The sequence below is a fragment of the Vipera berus genome (genome assembly GCF_964194415.1).
Source record: "Vipera berus genome assembly, chromosome: Z".
Lineage (NCBI taxonomy): Eukaryota > Metazoa > Chordata > Lepidosauria > Squamata > Viperidae > Vipera > Vipera berus.
Window position 1 is genome coordinate 1793204 of NC_138205.1, and position 23078 is coordinate 1816281.

The following is a 23078-nucleotide window of genomic DNA, read 5'->3' on the forward strand; positions in this document are numbered from 1 at the left end:
AACCGAGATTATTAATACGCATTCTACTTTGCATTCCATTAAAGCTGAAATACCACATTCGTGTTCCTAGCACGTTTTGCTATTTTTTTTTTTAAAAAAACCAAACATTAGGAGGTTGATATATTTTTTAAAGTTTTATTTCTCTTCTTTCACAGTAAATCTGATACAGGCAATTAAATAATTCTGCAAATAAAAACCAAGACCAAAAGAAAAATCAAGAAAGTTAAAAAGCGGAGGAGTTTTAAAGTTATGAGTGTCATTCGTACATACATATTCTCCAAAGGTGCGTCTTTAGAATGTAAAGGGAGGAAGTTTTAATATTACCACGACGATAAAACGCAAAGAAAGTTTAGAAAAAAAACCTTCATTGTCATACGTACTGTTGTTTTTTTTTTAGGCCAAACGAATAGAGAGAGAACAGATGTTGCAGGAAGAGTTTCTAGAGAAAGCAAAAAAATCTCCAACCACTAACTAACATTGGCTAAAAGATCAGCATTAGTTCAGTCCAGGAATTTCTCCCCTGTGGCTATGGTGGAAACTGGAAGTTCATTTATACTATCTTAGTGCAAGGTGCTGCTATTACAACAGATTAAAACAGCTGTATGCTAATGAAGAAAGATGGCTTATGCCAATCCTAGGGCAGGAAAAATGAGAAAGCAGAAATGCAGGATTAGAAATTAAAACCAACAAACCGCATTCACAGAGGCCCTGGCAGTTTAATTTTGCAAGGAGACCGCACACCAGGGCCGTCGTACAACAGCTGCCATGCCCATAAGCCGCTGCATTTGCGCGATTGCACTCCTAGCCCAATTTAGGAGTTCTGAGGCCAAGCCAGCTTCCTAGACATTTTTGTTCTTGAGGACTAGCCTCATGCAAAATCAGCACAATTTTGTACCTTCGCCTAATATAGTGTTTCTCAACTTTGGCACCTTGACAATGGGTGGATTACAGCTCCCAGAACTTCTCATTAAATTATGTAATTTTGATGCATCTGACATGACATCTACTGGATTCCCACTGTAGATGGTGGGAATGCGATAGATGTCATATAACTTTTTAAATAGATGGTGGGAATGCAGTAGATATAATAACTTTTTTGATAGGAATGTGGTAGATGTAATATTACTTTTTTGATAGATGGGAATGTGGTAGATGTAATATAACTTTTTTAATAGATGGTGGGAATGTGGTAGATGTAATATAACTTTTTTGATAGCAATGCGGTAGATGTAATATAACTTTTTTGATAGATGGTGGGAATGCAGTAGATGTCATATAACTTTTTAAATATATGATGGGAATGTGGTAGCTGTTATATAACTTTTTAATAGATGGTGGGAATGCAGTAGATATCACATAACTTTTTAAATATATGATGGGAATGTGGTAGCTGTTATATAACTTTTTAAATAGATGGTGGGAATGTGGTAGATGTCATATAATTTTTTAAAAAGAAGGTGGGAATGTGGTAGGTGTAATATAACTTTTTTGATAGATGGTGGGAATGCGGTAGATGTAATATACCTTGACTTCAGCATAAAACGAAAAAAAATAACCTTTGACAGCACAGCTGCCTGGGGAATTCTGGGAGTTGAAGTCTACCCATCTTCAAGGTGCCACGGTTGAGGAGCACCAGGGCTATGTAAACTGGGCAGGGTCTGCCTAAAAAGCGAGCCCTCCTAAAATCAATGGGGCCATTCCCCCATCAAACCCCCCCCCCAGTTGCCTTCCCTGTCGCGACGGCCACAAGCTTTGGGGGCAAGGCATTCCCAGTGGCAGACAAGCAGTTATGCTGGCTACCGTCTCCCGACCCATGCATATTATAGCAGGAAAATACCTAGATTCCGTGGTACCTTAATTTTTAATATATACTTTTATATATGTATAAAAAAATATCTATATACATTTTATTATTATATTAGGAAACTTCTCCGGGGGGTGGAGGAACAGGGAGCGCCGACAGGGAGAGGCCCAGAAGTCTGAGCTTCCCCTTGCAAGACACCGTTGGGATGTTAGAATCAACCGGGGGGGGGTGTCAACCATGTTTTGAGTGGGGGGGGGCGTGCTACGAGAAGATAAGGTTGGAGCAAACCCTTCATTGTTGGGTCAACAAGAGAGGTGGGATTGTCTAACAGCAAAGGTTAGTGAGACAGAGGGGAACAGCAGCAGCCAGTGGGGAACCCCTAAATCCATCCTCCTCCCCCCCCCAATTTCCGTCGGCTTCGGACCAGTTAAGTTGTTTCAAGCTCTGCGTTGGGACTGCAAAGAGCCACTGGGAAGGATCTGGGGTTTTTTGGGGGTGGGGGGGTCCAGGAGATGGAGGATTAGCTCATCTTTAGTCTTTGTTGACCCGGATTTTGAAAGCCACCCGCCCGGCAAACTTGTCTCGTTCGTCGGTCTTAATGTTGATGGCGTTAATCCTACACTCGATGTTGTGGTCGTGGTTAAAGGTGAGGTTCAGGAACTTCACAGCCACCACGGGCTGGGTGTAGTTGACCTGGAACGTCAGAATCGAAAAAGAAATATTTATAATAAAAATAATAAAAAAGGGGGGGGGGGTTGGGGAGAAATCTCAACCACCTCCCAGGACCCACAAAGAGAGAAAAAGTTAGGCCACAAACTTCCCGGTCTTATTTTTTTCCCCATTTATCAAAACAAGAGGAAGTGTGGGGGACAGGATAGCAGTATTCCAGTATTTGGGGGGCTGCCAGAGAGAAGAGGAAGGGGGGGTTCCACATATTCTCCAAAGCCCCTGAAGGCAGGACAAGAAGCAACAGACGGAAACTCATCAAGGAGAGAAGGCGCTTGGAACTAAGTAGGAATTCCCTGACCAGGAGAACGATTAACCAGTGGAACTGCTTGCCACCAGAAGCCGTCGGTGCTCCAACACTTGGAGGTTTTCAATAAGAGATTGGACCGCCATTCTGTTCTGCTATTATTATAGGTCATGGCCTAGGCCAGGGGTAGGCAACCTCGGCTCTTTTACGACTGATGGACTTCAACTCTCAGAATTCCTGAGCCAGCTGACTCAGGAATTCTGGGAGTTGAAGTTGATGAGTCATAAAAGAGCCGAGGTTGCCTACCCCTGGCCTAGGCGATCTCTTCCTCCAGCTTCATTTAAACCAAAAGTGGCAGCAAAGACTGAACTGGGTCAAAAAAAAATGATGGGAAAATTAAAACTTGTGATTTATAAAAATTGCTCCAGGGTCCAAAACGTGGGAATTTTCCCAGCCTGCACTTTTGCCAGGTTGGGTTGGAAAAGAAAGAGAGAGAGAGAGAGAGAGAGAGAGATAAAACGCCTCTGTGTGCAAACATCCCCCCTGGAGAAAAACCTGGGAATTTCCCAGCATGCACCTGGCCAGGTAAGAGGCAAAGAATCGATACTCACGTGAACTTTCTTTCCGTAATACGGGAAGTACATTAGATCGATGTGGCCCTCCGCGGGAAACATGGCAATCTCTCCCAGCTTGTGTGTGTCCTCCTCTTTCTGGGAGGGTGAAAAGTGTTTGTGAGTGTGTGTGTGTGTCAAATGATAGCCTGAGCTTCACCCCCCTCCCCAACCAAAATAAGCAACGCGCGCCTTCGATCATTTTTAAAATTTCTTATGCATCAATAAATAATCCCGGCGAGCCGCAACTGCGCTGAGTTTCGCAATCTCTCCCACTCTTTGGGCTCCCGTCTTTTAAACTCCCCAGCCCATCGGACCCTAAATTCTTCCACCATGGCCCCCCCCTGAAACAAAGCCCCCCCTCTCTCCCGGACTCTTACAAGGCTTTCGTCTTCGTGGCCGATTTCCTCCTTCTGACGCTGGAAAACGGAGAAGGAAGGACAGACGGAGGCGAAACATGCAAACGAAGAGGCAGGAAGGGACGGGCGAGAACGACGGACGGATGGATTAGTGAACGAAATGAACAGGTTAGTAAAGAAAGAGGAATGAAATCAGGGTCTGCCGTGGGTGTGGGGGAGAAAGCAGCGGGGGGGGGGGGAATAGCTCCCTGCAATGTTTGGGCCGTGGCGGAGAAAGATGGATTCTACATTTGGGGAGGGGTGCGGAGGTGGCTCATGCAGGTGTTCGAAGCCGTGGAAAATTCGTGGCTGGGCATTGGGTGGCAAGCAGAATTCCTGTCCCCACCCCCACCCCGAAGGAAGCAGGCACGGAAGCTGGCGGCTCTGCTACAGGAGACAGCCAAAGAGTAAGATTTTTTTCGGCAGCTTTCGCCCCTATTTCTATTTATTTTTATTTTTTTAAGGAGGGGTGGGGGTAAACACCACTTTTCCCAGAATCCTTGGAATCGGGAGATCCATATTTTTTTTCTCCGCACAAAACATGGCCCCGGAATACGGGTCCTCCTCAATGTACGACTGCGACGGAGCCCCACGAATTTCCGCTATTAAACGAGACACTCGTTGGGTGAACGTTGCCCCGTTGGACGACGTTTCTGGCCTCCGCTAAGTGAATCACTTAACTTTGACTTTGCTGGTAAGGAGGGTGCGAAAGGCGGGTGACGTGGCCCCCGGAGACAGCGACCGTCATAAATATGAGTGGGTTGCTACAACGGTTGTAAGTATGAGAAATGGCCCTAAGTCGCCATTGTAACTTTGAACGGTCAGTAAATGGAATGTGGTAAATCAAGAACTAACCAAATTTTCCATCCGTAAGATAGCCAAAATGTAGTAGATTGGACCTTTTGACTTGATAGCTTTAAGATGGGTGGACTTCAGCTCCCAGAATTCCCTAGTTTAGCCCAGGGGTGGGCAACCTTGATGCTTTCATGACTTGTGGACTTCAATACCCAGAATTCCTGAACCAGCCATGCTGACGCAGGAATTCTGGGAGTTGAAGTCCACGAGTCATCAAGGTTGCCTACCCCTACCCTTAAACCAAGGGTCTCTAAATTCCCTGCCTTCCAGAGGTGTGGACTTCAGTTCCCAGAATCCCTAGCAGAGGGAGCAACAAGCTGCTGCTGAATTCTGGCAGTTGAAGTCCATGTATCTTCAGACCGTAAACCAATAGGGACAGACACGCACACACACACACACACACTAGAAGGGAGGAGGGATGTGGAGGAGGAGGAGGACGATGACTGTGGGGTGCTTGGTGCTCTCTGAGCTGTGTTGTTTTCTTGCAGACATTTCATAACCCAAGTAGGTAACATCATCAAGGCTAGAAAGGAGTGGGGTTGGAGGAGGAGGAGGAGGACTGTGGGGTCCCTGGTGCTCTCAGAGCTGGTGATTTTCTTGCAGAGGTTTCATGACCCAACTAGGTAACATCATCAAGGCTAGAAAGAAGTGGCGTTTCTGGAGAGGAGGAGGAGGAGAAGGAGAAGGAGAAGGAGGAGAAGAAGGAGAAGAAGACGACGACTGTGGGGTCCTGGGTGCTCTCTGAGCTGGGCGGTTTTCTCGCAGATGTTTCATGACCCAACTAGGGAACATCAAGGCTAGAAAGAAGTGGCATTTCTGGAGAGGAGGAGGAGGAGGAGGAGGAGGAGGAGGAGGAGGAGAAGAAGAAGAAGAAGAAGAAGAAGAAGAAGAAGAAGAAGAAGAAGAAGAAGAAGAAGAAGAAGAAGAAGAAGAAGAAGAAGAAGAAGAAGAAGAAGAAGAAGAAGAAGAAGAAAAGAAGAAGAAGAAGAAGAAGAAGAAGAAGAAGAAGAAGAAGAAGAAGAAGAAGAAGAAGAAGAAGAAGAAGAAGAAGAAGAAGAAGAAGAAGAAAAAAGAAGAAAGAAGACTGTGGGGTCCTGGGTGCTCTCTGAGCTGGGCGGTTTTCTCGCAGACGTTTCATGACCCAACTAGGGAACGCCATCAGTGGCATATTCTCCTGCATCAGAGACTGGACACTTTGCTCTGGGGCTGCCCGCTGAAGCAAGGTGCAATCTATCCTATTATCGTCCTAAAAGCAACTTTGACCAACTACGCAGCGGGTTTAAGAAGCCCCAAAAGCGGCGCCCTCTTATCCTCAAGAAGCAACCCTTACCTCCGGCGTGGACCTCAGTTTCTGTCGGCAGGGAACATTGGTTTCCGACAGAACAGGAGTGGGGTGCAGAGTGAGGAGATAAAATGTGTGAAAAACCAAGAACAAACAAACAGGAGATGGAGAAGAAGACAGAGAAAGTGTGTGTGTGTGGGGAGGGGTCTCTTTACCTTGGCCGTGCAGGAGATGTTCACGGGCTGGTTATCGCCTGGGTAGAATTTGATGATCTATAAAAGGAAGGAGGAAGAGGATCAGGGCAACATTTTTCAAACTCGGCCAGCAGAAGATGGGGGGACTTCAACTCCCAGAATCCCCCAGACAGCCGGTCAAGTTTTCTATTTAACTCTTGTGCCGTCTAGCCCACCTTTAACTCGTTCATTAATTTAGCTTGACCCGGTTATTTTTTTCCCCCAAAACTTTGCTGAAATCAAGTTATATTACGTCAGCCGCATTCCCACCATCTACTAAGAGAGTTATCCAATAAAAAATAAAAAATAAAAAAGGGGGATGGATATTTGTTCTTGTCCTATCCAAGTTGAATTCTGGTAAAGCCTTGCTGGCTGAGGAATTCTGGGAGTTGAAGTCCACCCATCATCCAGTGGCCACAAACACTGGTTTAGGACCTCCGATTGGTTCTCTGTGGTCCAGAACAGGGGTCTTCAAACTTAGCCCTTTTATTACTTTTGGACTTCAACTCCCAGAATTCCTCAACCAACGTGAGGGAACTATGACCCTTTTATGACTTGTGTACTTCAACTCCCAGAATTCCTCAGCCGGTGTGAGGGAACTATGACCCTTTTATGACTTGTGGACTTCAACTCCCAGAATTCCTCAGCCAGCATGGGGGAAACTATGGCTCCCTTGATGACTTCTGGACTTCAACTCCCAGAATTCCTCAGCCAGCATGGGGGAAACTATGGCTCCCTTGATGACTTCTGGACTTCAACTCCCAGAATTCCTCAGCCAGGCATGCTGGCTGAGGAATTCTGGGAGTTGAAGTCCACTAGTCAACAAAGGGCCAAATTTGAAGACCCCTGATCTAGAACATGAGTGGGCAATGTGCCACTCTAATTCTCATCACCCCAAATGACTGGCAGAAGAAAAGGTGTTGCAATTAGTCCTCGACTTACAACAGTTCGTTTAGTGACCAAGCAAAGCCACAATGCCCCTGAGAAAAGGGACCTAAGACCGATTTTCACACTTACGACCGTCGCAGCCTTCCCCAAGGTGACATGATCAAAGTTCAGGCGTGTGCAAACGCGTTCATATTTACGACGGTTAGTTTCCCGGGATTGAGGGCAACGATTCGTGTGTGAAAGCCCTAATAAGCAGGCATATACATAGAATGAAGGCTACTGCTAAGCTTGTAAGCCGCCCTGAGTCTTCGGAGAAGGGCGGGATATAAATGGAATTAAAATAAAATAAAAAACAACGGTGGCCCAAAAGGTCGTAAAATGGGGCATAATTCACTTACGAAATCTCTCACTTAGGAAACTAAATTTGCGGCTTTATTATGGCGGTTGTAAGTTGGGGACTAACTGCGTTGGCCAGGAAGCCACAAGCAATTTTAAAAAGCCCCTTTGCAACACCCCAATTGCTCCTTCTTGGTCTCCTCCTCCCTAACCCCTCCTTCCTCTGGGGAGACCCTCACCCCACAATCTTCCAGCAACCCACCCGGTTCATTTTGACCAGGATGCAAGGTCGCCCTTCCTGATAGCCGTAAGTCGAGTCGTTGAGTCCCGAACAGTCCCTCAACATCGTCCGGTTGAACTGGCAGGCCCGCTTGGGGTAGTTCAAGACCCCGTTGTCCAGCTGTTCGTTGTAACGGCCCGGCTGGCAGAATTCGTTCATGGCCACTTGCCGAGAGTCATTGTAGGCTGGCGGAGAGAAAGGAGCGGAGATTGGGTGAGAAGGGAGAAAGAAAGAAAGAAAGAAAGAAAGAAAGAAAGAAAGAAAGAAAGAAAGAAAGAAAGAAAGAAAGAAAGAAAGAAAGAAAGAAAGAAAGAAAGAAAGAAAGAAAGAAAGAAAGAAAGAAAGAAAGAAAGAAAAGAAGGAAGAGGGAGGGAGGGAGGGAGGGAGGGAGGGAGGAGGCAGAAAGAAAGAAAGAAAGAAAGAAAGAAAGAAGAAAGAAAGAAAGAAAGAAAGAAAGAAAGAAAAGAAAGAAAGAAAGAAAGAAAGAAAGAAAGAAAGAAAGAAAGAAAGAAAAGAAAAGAAAGAAAGAAAGAAAGAAAGAAAGAAAGAAAGAAAGAAAGAAAGAAAGAAAGAAAGAAAGAAAGAAAGAAAAAGAAAGAAAGAAAGAAAGAAAGAAAGAAAGAAAGAAAGAAAGAAAAGAAGGAAGAGGGAGGGAGGGAGGGAGGGAGGGAGGGAGGCAGAAAGAAAGAAAGAAAGAAAGAAAGAAAGAAAGAAGAAAGAAAGAAAGAAAGAAAGAAAGAAAGAAAGAAAGAAAGAAAGAAAGAAAGAAAGAAAGAAAGAAAGAAAGAAAGAAAGAAAGAAAGAAAGAAAGAAAGAAAGAAAGAAAGAAAGAAAGAAAGAAAGAAAGAAAGAAAAGAAGGAAGAGGGAGGGAGGGAGGGAGGGAGGGAGGGAGGGAGGCAGAAAGAAAGAAAGAAAGAAAGAAAGAAAGAAAGAAAGAAAGAAAGAAAGAAAGAAAGAAAGAAAGAAAGAAAGAAAGAAAGAAAGAAAGAAAGAAAGAAAGAAAGAAGAAAGAAAGAAAGAAAGAAAGAAAGAAAGAAAGAAAGAAAGAAGAAAGAAAGAAAGAAAGAATGAAAGAAAGAAAGAAAGAAAGAAAGAAAGAAAAGAAAGAAAGAAAGAAAGAAAGAAAGAAAGAAAGAAAGAGAAAGGAAGGAAGGAAGGAAGGAAGGAAGGAAGGAAGGAAGGAAGGAAGGAAGGAAGGGAGGGAGGGAGGGAGGGAGGGAGGAAAACTTGGCTCCCTTCCATCACTCACCTTCCAAAAAAGTATTGAGCATCTTCACATATTTGTCCCAAGATTCCCTTTCGGTTAAATTGTAGCTGATGTCCAGAGCGTCTGTCTTGGGACGGATCATCACGCCTGACATTAAAGGGGTGGGGGTGGGGAAATAATAAAATAAAATTTAAAAAAATATAAAAGTAAATAATTAAAAGTAAAAAAGATAAAATAATTAAAAATAGAAGATAAAACAAATGGGACATAAAATAGAAAAAGAAGTGAAACGGGGGAAAAAAGGTAAAATAGAACACGAAATGTAATGTAAAATCAAAATCAAAACGAAACGAAATCAAAAATAAGACCCAGGAGAGATAAAAAAGATAAATGCCAAATATTATAAAAAACAAAACAGAATCAAAAACGAGAAGGCCGAATGTAAAAAAAATAAAATAGTTAAAAAAAATAAAAGACAAAAGAAGAGAAGATTTAAAAAAATGAAAGATAAAAATATGTGAAATAAAATAAAAAAAACATGTAAAGGTATAAAACAAGAGGTCAAATAAAATAGAAAATAATTTGAAATAATATCATAAACGCAAACAGCAGACCAGGTTATAATAATAATAATAATAATAAAGTTGGAAGGGACCTTAGAGGTCATCTAGTCCAACCCCCTGCTCAGGCAGGAGTTGAGGGCCACCCCCACACCCCAGCATAGTCTCCTTCCATCCCATAATTCTATTTCTCACACAGCCCCACGTGGGCCAGAAGCTCTGCATTTCCCCCCCCCCCGAATTTCAGTGGGGCAGCCTGGAGCCCCCCACCCCACCCACATTGCTGGGTCTCTTTTGGGCTTTCCTGCAATTTGGATAAAGAAACGTAACATTATTTTCTATTTATTTATTTATTTACTAAATATCTGTGCCTGACTCTCCGTCCCAGCCCACTCACTGGCTGCTAAACCAGAATTAAACCATGGTTCATGGGGTTGAGAAGGAGCCGATTCCTGGCTGTCTTCCCAAAGCCTCAGAAAACCAGGGGACTGGATGGGACCCCCGGAGGTCTTCCAGTCCAGCCCCCTCCCTCAGGCAGATCCCTTCAACATCTCCAAAGAAGGCTACCTGTCTCTGCTACCCGTGTCACGGCACCTTCCTCCAACATAACCCATAAGCCACAGCCTGGCTTATCTCCGGGGCTTAATCCCCCCAGCCTGGGTTTGGGGGACCAAAGGACCCACGGCTTGCAAAGCCTTTGATGGGAGCGGGCGAATGTCTAAGCAGGCTTTCCACCAGGCGGGGGGGGGGGGGCGGACGGAAGGGAGTTGAGGGAAACGGGCCCCGTTCCTCTCCCCCCCCCCTGGACTGAGGGGGAGGGGGAAGAGACTCACCTGGGATGGAGAGACGGTCCTGGTAGGTGGGGAGGAAGGGTCCACGGTCTGCAACAAGACCCACATGGTGAGGGTGAAGAGGCCGGTCAGGAAGCCGTAGAAGACGAAGTAGAAGAGCAGGATAAGAGCTGGGGGGGGGGAGACAACGGGGGGGGGGACACGGAGGGCGGGGACAGGAGGCCAGGTTAGCGACATGTTTGAGGAACCCCCTCCAAGTTACCGTTTCATAGATTTGAGCATTGAAATCGCCAGTTTTTCTCAACCTCAGCAAAGTGAAAGATGGGTGGACTTCAAACTTCCAGAATTCAATCTTTCTTTCTTTCTTTCTTTCTTTCTTTCTTTCTTTCTTTCTTTCTTTCTTTCTTTCTTTCTTTCTTTCTTTCTTTCTTTCTTTCTTTCTTTCTTTCTCTTTCCTTCCTTCCTATCTTCCTTTTCTTTCTTCCCTTTCCTCCGTTTCTTTCCTCCTTCCATTTCTCTCTCTCTTTCTTTTTCTTTCTTTCTCAGCAACTGGAAGGTGGGTGGACTTCAACTCCCAGAATTCCTTTGTTCATTCATTCTTTTCCTTCCCCTTCCTTTCTACCTTCCTTCCCTTTTCTCTCTCTCTTTCTTTTCTTTCTTTCTTTCTTTCTCTTTCTTTCTTTCTTTCTTTCTTTCTTTCTCTTCCTCCCTCCCTCCCTCCCTTCTCTTTCTCTCTTGCTGGCTGGAGAATTCTGGGCGTCGCAATCCACCCATCTTCCAGATTGCCAAGTCGAGAGAAAGTGGCCTACGTGGAAACCGGGATCCATTCTTCCCCATCAAATCTGCCCCTTGGATTTCTCTCTGGGCTCATATCCACCGAGGGGACCCCCTCCGCCACGGAGGCCCAACCTTGCCGAGAGTCTCCCCCCCCACCGCCAGCCCCGTCCTCCCCTACCTGCCTCTGCCCCGTGGCACCCCGTGGCACCCTCTGGCCTGCCCTTGCCCAACCCCGGGCACCCTGCCCGTTTAATCAGAGGAGTGCAGAGAAGGGAAGCGGAGGAGCCACCCAGGCCGTCACCCTGCCGAGCTCAGCCCAAGGTCTCTGGCGGAGGGGGGGAGGGCGCCCACCGGCACAGCGGGAGCCTCTCCGCGGGGGGGGGGGGGGTGGGGGGGGGGGAAGGAAGTTAAAAAGAGCAAGCGGAAGGTTGCCCCCCCACACACACAAAGCTTATTTGAGGGTGGGGGTCCCAACTGGCGCTGTGGGGAGAGAGAAAGAACTAAGAGGCAGAAAGAAAAGAAACTACAGGAAGGAAGGAGAGTAAGGAAGGAAGGAGAGGAAGATAGAAAGAAAGGAAAGAAAGGAAAGAAAGAAAGAAAGAAAGAAAGAAAGAAAGAAAGAAAGAAAGAAAGAAAGAAAGAAAGAAAGAAAGAAAGAAAGAAAGAAAGGAAGGAAGGAAGGAAGGAGAGGAAGGAAGGAAGGAAGGAGAGAGATAGAAAGAAAGAAAGAAAGAAAGAAAGAAAGAAAGAAAGAAAGAAAGAAAGAAAGAAAGAAAGAAAGAAAGAAAGAAAGAAAGGAAAGAGGCATAGAGAGAAAGAGAAAGAGAAAAAGTGAGAGGCAGAGACAGAAAAAAAGAGAGAGATAAAAGAGACAGAAAGAGAGAAGGAGAAAGAGGTGACAGGCAGAAAGAAAGCGAGAGAAAGTGACCAAAGAAAGAATGAAAGAAAAAGAAAGAAAGAAAGGCAAGAAACAAAGAGGCAGCAAGAGAAAGAGTGAGAAAGAAAGAAAGAAAGAAAGAAAGAAAGAAAGAAAGAGAGGTGACAGGCTGAAAGAAAGTGAGAGAAAGTGACAGGAGAAGGAAAGAAGGAGAGAAGGAAAGAAAGAAAGAGGCAGAGAAAGAGAAAAATGAGAGGCAGAGAGAGAAACAGAGAGAAAGAGAAATCAAAGATTGAAAGAAAGAGAGGAGAAAGAGGCGACAGGCGGAAAGACAGCGAGAGAAGGAAGGAAGGGAGAGAGAGAGAGAAATGAGAGGCGAAAAGAGAGAGAAAAGAGAGAAAGGGAAAAAGAGGAAAAAAGGAGGGGGGAAGAAAGGAAAAGAATTCTAGCTTTTCCAGCAAAGAAGGATCCACACCTCATCTCTAGCTCCTTTTTCTGCTCCCTGCTGCATAAGCTCTGCAATTCCCAGAATTCCCCAGCCAGCCCCTCGGTTGGAAATGTTTGGATGCGGCACCCCCAGAGCGCCACCCCCCCCAAAAGCAGGGGACTCTGGAGAACCCCTCAGAATCTGAGCTTCAGCCAAGGCAGAACCATGTCTGTCCCTTGGCCAGGAGGAGACCCTAGGCCAGGGGTAGGCAACCTTGGCTCTTTGATGACTCGTGGACTTCAACTCCCAGAATTCCTCAGCCAGCGTGAGGGAACTATGACCCTTTGATGAGTTATGGACTTCAACTCCCAGGATTCCTCAGCCGGCGTGAGGGAACTATGACCCTTTGATGAGTTATGGACTTCAACTCCCAGGATTCCTCAGCCGGCGTGAGGGAACTATGACCCTTTGATGAGTTGTGGACTTCAACTCCCAGGATTCCTCAGCCGGCGTGAGGGAACTATGACCCTTTGATGACTTGTGGACTTCAACTCCCAGAATTCCTCAGCCGGCATGAGGGAACTATGACCATTTGATGACTTGTGGACTTCAACTCCCAGAATTCCTCAGCTGGCGTGAGGGAACTATGACCCTTTTATGACATGTGGACTTCAACTCCCAGGATTCCTCAGCCGGCATGAGGGAACTATGACCATTTGATGACTTGTGGACTTCAACTCCCAGAATTCCTCAGCTGGCGTGAGGGAACTATGACCCTTTTATGACATGTGGACTTCAACTCCCAGGATTCCTCAGCCGGCATGAGGGAACTATGACCATTTGATGACTTGTGGACTTCAACTCCCAGAATTCCTCAGCTGGCGTGAGGGAACTATGACCGTTTTATGACATGTGGACTTCAACTCCCAGGATTCCTCAGCCGGCATGAGGGAACTATGACCATTTGATGACTTTGTGGACTTCAACTCCCAGAATTTCTGAGCCAGCCACGCTGAGGGGAAAGTGAGAGGTTTCCAAGCAGAGCCATGCTGGCTGAGGAATTCTGGGAGTTGAAGGCCGCGAGTCATAAAAGAGCCAAGGTGGCCTACCCCGCTTAAGCCATTGGCTGGGGAAGAAGCCCATACATTACAATTAATTGTAATGACCTGTGAATTAAAGCGAAGCATCTTGTCCCTTCCCCCCCCCCACACACACACACCAAAAGCTCTGTTCACTGTCCTTTGGGGAGAGGGTCCTTGCAGAACACCCCCTCCCCAATCTACGATGGTTACGGACCCTCCGCTTTTGGAGACACAAAGACCCCCACGTCCAGTTGTGGTGGGAGAACTGGAGAACTCCTCCTCCATTGACAAACCATGAAAAGCCAGTCAGCTTGGATTCTGAGCAGGTTTCTCTCCCCCCCTCCCAACGCTACAGGTGGTCCTCGACTTACGACCCTACACCATTTCAGACTAACAACAAGTTGGAAGGGACCTTGGAGGTCATCTAGTCCAACCCCCTGCTCAGGCAGGAAACCCTACACCATTTCAGACTAACAACAAGTTGGAAGGGACCTTGGAGGTCATCTAGTCCAACCCCCTGCTCAGGCAGGAAACCCTGCACCATTTCAGACAAATGGCTGTCCAGTCTCTCCTGCTAGGCTGCGTTAACAGAGGGACAGAATCAAGATCACGTGGAGTGTTAATACCACTTTACAAGGCCTGGGTAAGGCCACAACTGGAATCCTGCATCCAGTTTTGGTCACCACGATGTAAAAAAGATGTCGAGACTCTAGAAAGGGTACAGAGAAGAGCAACACAGATGATCGGGGGACTGGAGGCTAAAACATACAGGGAACGGCTGCTGGAATTGGGTACGTCTAGTTTAACGAAGAGAAGGACCAGGGGGGACATGATAGCAGCCTTCCAGTATCTCAGGGGCTGCCCCAAAGAAGAGGGAGTCAAGCTGTTCTCCAAAGCGCCCGAATCCAGGACAAGAAGCAACAGATGGAAACTAGTCAAGGAGAGAAGCAACCTAGAACTAAGGAGAAACTTCCTGACAGTGAGAACAATTAACCGGTGGAACTGCCTGCCTCCAGAAGCTGTGAATGCTCCAACACTGGAGGTTTTTAAGGACAGCCGTTTATCTGAAATGGTATAGGGTTTCCTGCCTGAGCAGGGGGTTTGGACTAGATGACCTCCAAGGTCCCTTCCAACTGTCTTTCTTTCTTTCTTTCTTTCTTTCTTTCTTTCTTTCTTTCTTTCTTTCTTTCTTTCTTTCTTCCTTCCTTCCTTTCCTTCCTTCCTTTCCTTCCTTCCCTCCCTTCTCCAACACTGGAAGTTTTTAAGAAGAGACAGGACAGCCATTTGCCTGAAATGGTGTAGGGTTTCCTGCCTGAGCAGGGGGTTGGGCTAGATGACCTCCAAGGTCCCTTCCAACTGTCTTTCTTTCTTTCTTTCTTTCTTTCTTTCTTTCTTTCTTTCTTTCTTTCTTTCTTTCTTTCTTCCTTCCTTCCTTCCTTCCTTCCTTCCTTCCTTCCTTCCCCAACACTGGAAGTTTTTAAGAAGAGACAGGACAGCCATTTGCCTGAAATGGTATAAGGTTTCCTGCCTGAGCAGGGGGTTGGACTAGATGACCTCCAAGGTTCCTTCCAACTTTATTATTATTATTAAACCATCCGCAGGTATTCCTCGACCACAACGGAGCCCAAATTCATGTTGCTAAGTGAGTTCTGCCCCATTTTATGACCTTCCCTGCCACAGTTGTTAGGTCGACCAATCGGCTGCAGGTTTTATTCTTGCCCTGTACACCGCCCTGAGTCCTCAGGGAGAAGGGCGGTATAGAAATATTATTAAATTAAATTAAATTAAATTAATTCACTTACCGTGGCAAGAAAAGTCGTAAAAGGAGGAAAAATCACTTAACAAATGTCTTTTTTTTTTTTTTTGCATTTGGCCCCCGAAATGGATCGTTCAGGTTTGTCTTCCACCACTTTTTCTTCTGCCGCTAATGCAAATAGATAGAAGAAAAGGCAATTTGCCAGGCCCTTTATTTAAATTTTAATCCAACCCTGACCGGCAGAAAATGAATCGGGAAGAGAAAAAAGGAAAAAGAAAAAAAAAAAGAAAAAGGCAGCTGAAAGCCCTTTTGGAAAATGTAGGTTAAGTCAGAGCAGAATTTTAAAAGCCCTCCATTAAATCGGCACCCTCCATCCTCAGGAGACGAGACTCAAAATGGAGAAGGAAGGGGAAAAAAATACTCTCAAAGACAGTCGGGAGGTTTGGAAATGACAGATGGTCTTTTTAAAAATGCGCCTGGTAAATCCTCCGAAATCTGCAAATCTGATTTAGGAGTTGCGTCTCGTTCAGTTTTAAATCTTTCTTCCTAGCTTAAGGCAAGTTTCCTTCCTTCCTTTCCTTTCCTTTCCTTTCCTTCTTTTCCTTTCTTCCTTTTTACTTCCTTCCCTTCCTTCCTTTCTTTCCCTTCCCTCTTTCCCTTCCCTTCCTTTCCTCCTTTCCTTCCCCCTCCCTCCTTTTCCTTCCTTCTTTCCTTTCTTCCCTTCTCATCCTTCCCTTTCTCTTTCCTTGTTTTCCTTTCTTCCTTCTTTCCTTCCTTTCCCTTCCCTCTTTCCCTTCCCCTTCCTTTCCTTCTTTCCTCCCCCCTCCCTCCTTTTCCTTCCTTCCTTCCCTTCTCTTCCTTCCTTCCCTTCTTTCTCTTTCTTTCCTTTCCTTCTTTCCCTTCCTTCCTTCCTTCCTTCCTTCCTTCCTTCCTTCCTTCCTCTTAACACAAGGTTTACACCTGGATTTCTTATTGCCGGCCAGCCTCTCCCTTCCCACCTTGCTTGCTAATCCCCAAAGGGAGAGGACACACGGATTCCACCACCCCTGTGTCAGAAAACCTTTCCCAGGTCATCCAGTCCCCTGAACTGGGGCACCGCTCCCATTTGACGGAAGGGAAGACTGAGGCTAAGAGGAAGCAACCGGTCCCAGCTCCGCCCGCCGAAAGAATCTGGGGCTTAACACAGCTACCCGACCCAGCTTTCCGTGAAGCCCAAGTTGCAAAACCAGAACTACTTTAATCATCTGGGACAGCCCAACCAGCCAGCCGCCCACGGAGGAGCCTTGCTACCAGTTGCAAACAAGGATGAGACATGGGTGACATGTCCCAGTTAAGTTACGTCACCTCTCGCCCTAATCCACGCTAATCAGCCAGCAAATCAGAACAAGGAATAAACCTGGGATAATCTCTTCCGGCAAACTCTAACCTCTTGGGGTTAAATAATACCCAATCCGCTGACCCCCACCCCCCTCCTCCCCAGGAAACCTGGCTCGCTTTTTAAGACCGAGCAAAGTGCAGAGATTCCCTAAAAGCTGGAGAAGACGCCAAGCCTGCTTTTAAAGGAAGACATTCAGACGTGCAACTTAAGCCCCTAATAAGCCTTGGCCTTGCAAGGCAGCATGGCTGAGCTAAATTGGGGTGGGGTCTGCAGATTCTACCTTCCTTCTCAAGCACCCCCCCCTTCTTCTCTCCCACTTCTCCCCACCCCCCGCCCTCAAGCCTCATCCCAAACCTAGCAAGGATGTCATGCAACACCCTGCATGCTCGCCCCCGCCGGGAGAGAAACCAGGTTTAGCGTCTCCACTGTTGCTTTTCAGTGGTCGCTCCATCGCTGGAGGCTTTGAAGAAGAGACTGGACAGTCCCTGGTCTGAGAGGGTGCTATAGGTTCTCCTGCTCGAGAGGGGGTGGGGGGCTGGACTAGATGACCTCCAGGGTCCCTTCCAGCTCTTGTGTTTTATTCCGGAACGGGCTTGCTTCCAGAAGCTGTGAGTGCTCCATCGGTGGAGAGATTGGTGAAGAAGAGATCGGACCGGCGTTTGGCTGAAATGGGGTAGGGTCTCCCGTTTGAGCGGGGGGGGGGGGAAGCTGGACTAGATGACCTCCAAGGTCCCTCCCAGCTCTGTTATTCTGGCCTCCTGCTCCTTGCAAGGTTTGATTTTGCTTGCTAACGGGTGTCACTCGTTTGGATGGCTGACCGCAGACATCGAATAAATAAATAAATCCCCTTCTATTCAAAGACTTTTTTTCCAGTCCTCCTCCTCCTCCTCCTCCTCCTCCTCCTCCTCCTCCTCCTCCTCCTCCTCCTCCCAGGTCCCTTTGCCAGCTGCAGAAAATTTGGGCCAAGACTGCACCAGCTTCCCTCCCTCCCTCCCAGCGTGCACGAACTCCCCGTCTCTCGCTGCAGAAGCAGAGTAAAAAGAATTATTATCCCCTCCCCAACTTTGCCAAATGGATAAAAAGCCAATTTTCTTCCTCTCTTCGTCCCTATTCTTCCTCCCTTCCCCATCGATCAGGTTGCAAGCTCTCTGCACGCAACTCTTTTGCCCCCTTGCAAAAGTGAGGCTCCCCCGCCCCACCCCACCCCCAAAAAAGCCCGAATTTGGTTTGGCCCAAACCCATCCCAGGGCCTGGTTGCATTTGGATATAATATATGCCTTTTGCTCAAAACAAACCGCCTTCTAACTTGGAATCTTTTAATTTGTTGGTATCTCTCATTGACGCTATTTATTGCCCATGGACATTGATCTGCAATGGTTTTTGGCAAATAGAAGCTTTGCAATAGTTTGGGCCAACGTTGGTTTATTTGCAACATTGACTTGAAAATATAAACCGGCGTCTTTTGTTTGATATCAGTTGATCTGCAATATTTATGGCCAAATATAAGTTTATTTGCAATATTTAGTTTAAAATATAAATTAGTGTCTTTCATTTGTAATATTTATTGCAGATGTAAGTTAATCTGCAATAGTTTTGGCAAGTGTGTTGATGTCTTTGATTTGCAATATTTACGGCCAGTATAAGTTTATTTGCTTATTTATTCAAGATATAAATTGGTATCTTTTATTTGCAAGATTTATTGCAGATATAAATTTATCTGCCATACTTATTGAAAATATAAGTTGGTATCTTTTCTCTGCAATATTTGCAAACTTGCCCCACTTTGCAAGAGCTGGGCAGCGCAGAAGGAGGCGACCATAAAAATAACCCCACCGATTATGCCCAAGTGAGGACACTCACCCAGTCACCCAGGGTGAAAGGTCAAGTGGAGCACAACCCTTTTTAACATCAGCTGCATCCCCACAACAAAAGTCCCTAGTTTGGTCTTACTGGCAAAGCCAGACCTTCTGTTCAACTGTCTGCAAAGCAAACACTAAGGCAGAGATAATTTTGGGTGTGGGGGGGTGCTGGATGGCATAGGGAGAGGAGGGGAGGGGGGATCTCAGAAAAGCAGACCCAGTTTTTAAGGGGGTTGCAAGAGCTCAGCTTTGAAGCCAAGAGCCTCCCTCAGAGGGTTGGAAGGTCTAAGAATAATGCATTATTATTATTATTATTATTATTATTATTATTATTATTATTATTATTATTATTATTATTATTATTATTATTATTATTATTATTATTATTATTATTATTATTATTATTATTATTATTATTATTATTATTTTAGCCCTGGTCAAGAAAGACTGCAAGAATCTTTGCAAAGGAAGAACAGGCCTTATGGAGTTGGAAGGGGTTGAAATTAGCAAGGAGGTCAGATTGGTGGAGAAGCAAGAAACACACACACACACACACACACACACACAGAGAGAGAGAGGGGGGGAAATGAAAGAGGCAGAAAGAAAAAAGGGAAGGAAGGAAGAGAAAGGGAAGGAAGAGAAAGGGAAGGAAGGAAGAGAAAGGGAAGGAAGGAAGGAAGGAAGGAAGGAAGGAAGGAAGGAAGGAAGGAGAGGCAGAAAAAAGGAAAGAAGGAAGAGGAAGGAAGGAAAGACAGAAAGAGAGAAAAGGAAGGATGAGAAAGATAAAAGAAGGAAAGATGGAAGAAGAGGCAGAATGAAAAAAGGAAGGAAAAGAGAAGGAAGGAAGGAAGAAGAGGCAGAATGAAAAAAGGAAGGAAAAGAGAAGGAAGGAAGGAGAGGCAGAAAGAAGGGAAAGAGAAAGAGAAAGAAAGAAAGAAAGAAAGAAAGAAAGAAAGAAAGAAAGAAAGAAAGAAAGAAAGAAAGAAAGAAAGAAATTTTTAAGGCCAATTAGTTAAAAAAACAATCTCCTTGTGACATTGGGGGGGCTGCTCCCTGCCTAGAAACCCTGCTCCTTCCCCCCCAACCCCCCCACATTCCTTTCAATCTCACCCTTGCAAGATAACACACACACACACACACAGCTTTGTAGAAACCCAGCCGAAAACAATGAGGGAGCCAACTCATCCCAATATAATTCCCAATTTATTGCCCGGATCAAGGCTCCTGTGGCTTGCCAAGGAATTAATCTCACGGCAAGGCAGAAGCGTCAGGAGCATTATTTTAATTTAATTTAATTTTTTTTAATTTTGGTTACCAAGCCTGCCCCCCTCCCCCCTCCTAGGAGGGTCCTGGGGAGACAGGAGACCCGGGCAAAACGAGGGGGGGGGAAAGGAGGGGGCTGTGCAGGTCTTCTTCCTCCAGGAAGAAGGGAAGTGTGGGGGGGGGGAAGGAAGGCATGCATTAGCAGTTTTGCACCAGAGGGATATTTCGGGAATAAGGGAGGGAGGTGTCTTCCCTCTTTCTCCTTCTCCTCCCCCCCCCACCCGGATTAAAATGGAGATGGCAAGGCGGATTCCAGCCTGTGCCAATTGCAGGCTTTTTAGCTTGAATAATGCCAATATGTAGGGAGGGAAGCCGGGCATGGAGGGGGGGGGGGTCGATGCTTTATTGGGAGAGAGAAGGGACCTCAAACGCCCCCTCGTCTCCAGCACCGCCCCCTCCCCTCCAGCAGTGGAACTGCCGGACAGATTGGGCAGCAATGGGGGAGGGGGGCGGGCAGCCAAGCCCCCCCACCCTCCTCCTTAGCAGAAGGAAAACCGTGACCTATTTTTTTTTCCATACGGCCTCTGGCACCCTTCACCGCAAATTGGGGAGGGGGGCGGCGAGAGAAAGGAGATGTTCTCCCCACAACCCGGGGGTTAGGGGGGAAAAAAACCGCAGCCTTCCCCCCTCCCTCCTTTGTGCCCCCCCCCATCTCCTGGCCCTCTCATCCAGGGAAGGCTCCTTGGAAAAACGGCAAGCCCCCTCCTCAAATACTCGGACGCTCTATAAACGTCAGCCAGCCATCTGCCCCCTCCCCACTTCAGCATTGACCCCGTCTTTCTCATTCACTTCCCCCACCCTTAAAAAGAAAAAAGAAAAATCTGCTGAAACATCCTGCCTGACACACACACACACACACACCCGGTTCTAAATACTTCAACACAATCGCACAGACTCACAAATGGGGAGGGGGGCGGCGGTTAACTCTCCCCAAGCCGGCTGCCTTTCTTGTCGATCCGATTATTCCCTGCAGTTTTGCCACCCCCCCCCAAAAAGAGAGATAGAGAGACGTGCCCCCCCCTCCCCATTTAAAGGTGGGGGGGGGCACGTCCAGGCATGCCAACTCCTTGTACCCTGCAGCGCAATTTGCGAGGGTTGTTTTTGTGCAAACGCGGCGAAGCGTTTTTATCTAGGAGAGATAGGCAGCCCTTTGAAGCCCCCCCCCCACCCGCCATTAACTCGTCTTCAGGAACATCGCAAAGGTCACATTCCCAGCATTTGCTGCGGCCCCCCCCCCCCAACACACACACACACACACTCCGCCCCAGCCCCGGCAACGCAATCCCTCATTTCCCAACCCGCGTCCGGAGAAACCCGGTCGGCAGGTAAACCAGCCAGGACTGGTGGGATGGGGGGGGGGGGGTTGGAAGGGGAGTGGCGAGCCCACCCACCCCGCTTTCGACTTCATGGGCACGGCTGGGGGTGAGGGGCTTGGGTCCTCTCCTCCTCCCCCCCCTTCGAAATGAGGGGAGGGGGCAGGAAAGATGGGGAATCGGAAGGCAGGGGGCAAGGAAAAGCCCCCGCCCGCGGGATCGAAGGCGCCCCCTCCCCTCATTTGAGACCCCTGGAAAGGAAGCTTCCTTTAAGACCCCCTCCCCATTCCTGCCCGTCGCTCCCATCGCCATTAAACGGAGCCTTCTGCTTCCTCCCGTTCCTTGCCAAGCTCTGGAGACGACCCCCCCCCCACACACACACCCGAACGGGCCCAGGAAGGGCTCCTTTGGCCACCCCGGCTTTCCTAGCCCCCCACCCCGCACCCCCACCCTCAATTGCACGTCTCCTCTTAACGACGGGGTGGGTTGGAAAAGAGGAGAGCCGGCCCAGGGCTAAGCCCCCCCACCCCAAGAGAAAGCCCCGGAGCCAGATTTTCCACCGGGAGGGGAGGGGGTGGGGGGGTGGGGTGGGATGACAAGCCCTCGGTCTCCCTGACGCCTCACACCCCCCCCTCCGCCAGCCTCACCCCAGCTGCTGCCGGTGCGCCCCATAAATTGGTGGGTGCGGGGGTTCCAGACGAACTCCTTCCACTCGTGCATCACCTGCCCGCAGCTCTTCCTCTCCTTCTCCACGGCCATGGCCGGGCCAGGTGGGTCTGCGGTGGGCTGGCGGGCTGGCTGGGGGTCGGACTCGAGCGCAGGGCCCCCCCTCCCGAGGCAGGCAGGCAGGCAGGTAAGCAAGGCAGGTGAGGAGGCTGCAAGAGCCGTCGCCGCCGGAGCCAGGTGAGCGAGCCGAGATGCTCCCGAAGGCAAAGAGACCGCCGCGCCGATCGGCCGCCGCTTTATGCCTCCTCCGGCCCCGCCCCCCCCCGCCTCCCTATGCAAATCAGGCGCCTCGACCAGCGGCCAGCCAACCCCCCACGCTCCCCCCACGCTCCCCCCACGCCCCCCACGCCTGGACTTCCCGGCCGGTTTCTTGCAGGGTCTCGGAGCCTGGGGGAGGGAGGGGGTCGTGGGGGTGGAGGGGTGGGGGTCTCTGGGTTCATGGATAGAATGGAATAGAATAGGATGTATGGAACGGAACGGAACAGAATAGAAATAAGGAATAGAATATAGAATATAGAATATAGAATATAGAATATAGAATATAGAATATAGAATATAGAATATAGAATATAGAATATAGAATAGAATAGAATAGAATAGAATAGAATAGAATAGAATAAATAAAATAAAATACAGAATAGAATAGAACAGAATAGAATAGAATAATAAAATATGGAATAGAATAGAATAATAAAAAATAGAATAGAATAGAATAGAATAGAATAGAATAGAATAGAATAGAATATAGAATATAGAATATAGAATAGAATAGAATAGAATAGAATAGAATAGAAAATAGAATAGAATAGAACAAATAAAATAAAATACAGAATAGAATAGAACAGAATAATAAAATATGGAATAGAATAGAATAATAAAAAATAGAATAGAATAGAAATAAGGAATAGAATAGAATATAGAATATAGAATATAGAATAGAATATAGAATAGAAATAAGGAATAGAATAGAACAGAACAGAACAGAACAGAACAGAATAGAATAGAATAGAATAGAACAAATAAAATAAAATACAGAATACTGTAGAATAGAATAGAATAGAATAGAATAATAAAAATAGAGTAGAATAGAATAGAATAGAAATAAGGAATAGAATAGAATAGAATAGAATAGAATATAGAATAGAAATAAGGAATGGAATGGAATGGAATGGAATGGAATGGAATAGAATAGAATAGAATAGAATAGAATAGAATAGAATAGAATAGATATTGGAATATAGAATAGGATAGGATAGGATAGGATAGGATAGGATAGGATAGGATAGAATAGGATAGGATAGGATAGGATAGGATAGGATAGGATAGAAGTTGGAAGGGACC

General features: G+C 46.8%; 1 protein-coding gene across 1 annotated transcript; it reads right to left on the reverse strand.

Annotated features, from left to right (window-relative positions):
* Positions 1-2335: 2335 nt before the first annotated feature.
* Positions 2336-21770, reverse strand: LOC308677005 (sodium/potassium-transporting ATPase subunit beta-2-like; the record flags this gene model as incomplete). Its single annotated transcript, XM_081343107.1, is given in 8 exon segments — positions 2336-2497; positions 3389-3487; positions 6139-6195; positions 7643-7845; positions 8911-9015; positions 10262-10297; positions 10300-10389; positions 21659-21770. Coding segments are annotated over 8 exon segments (864 nt in total).
* Positions 21771-23078: the final 1308 nt, after the last annotated feature.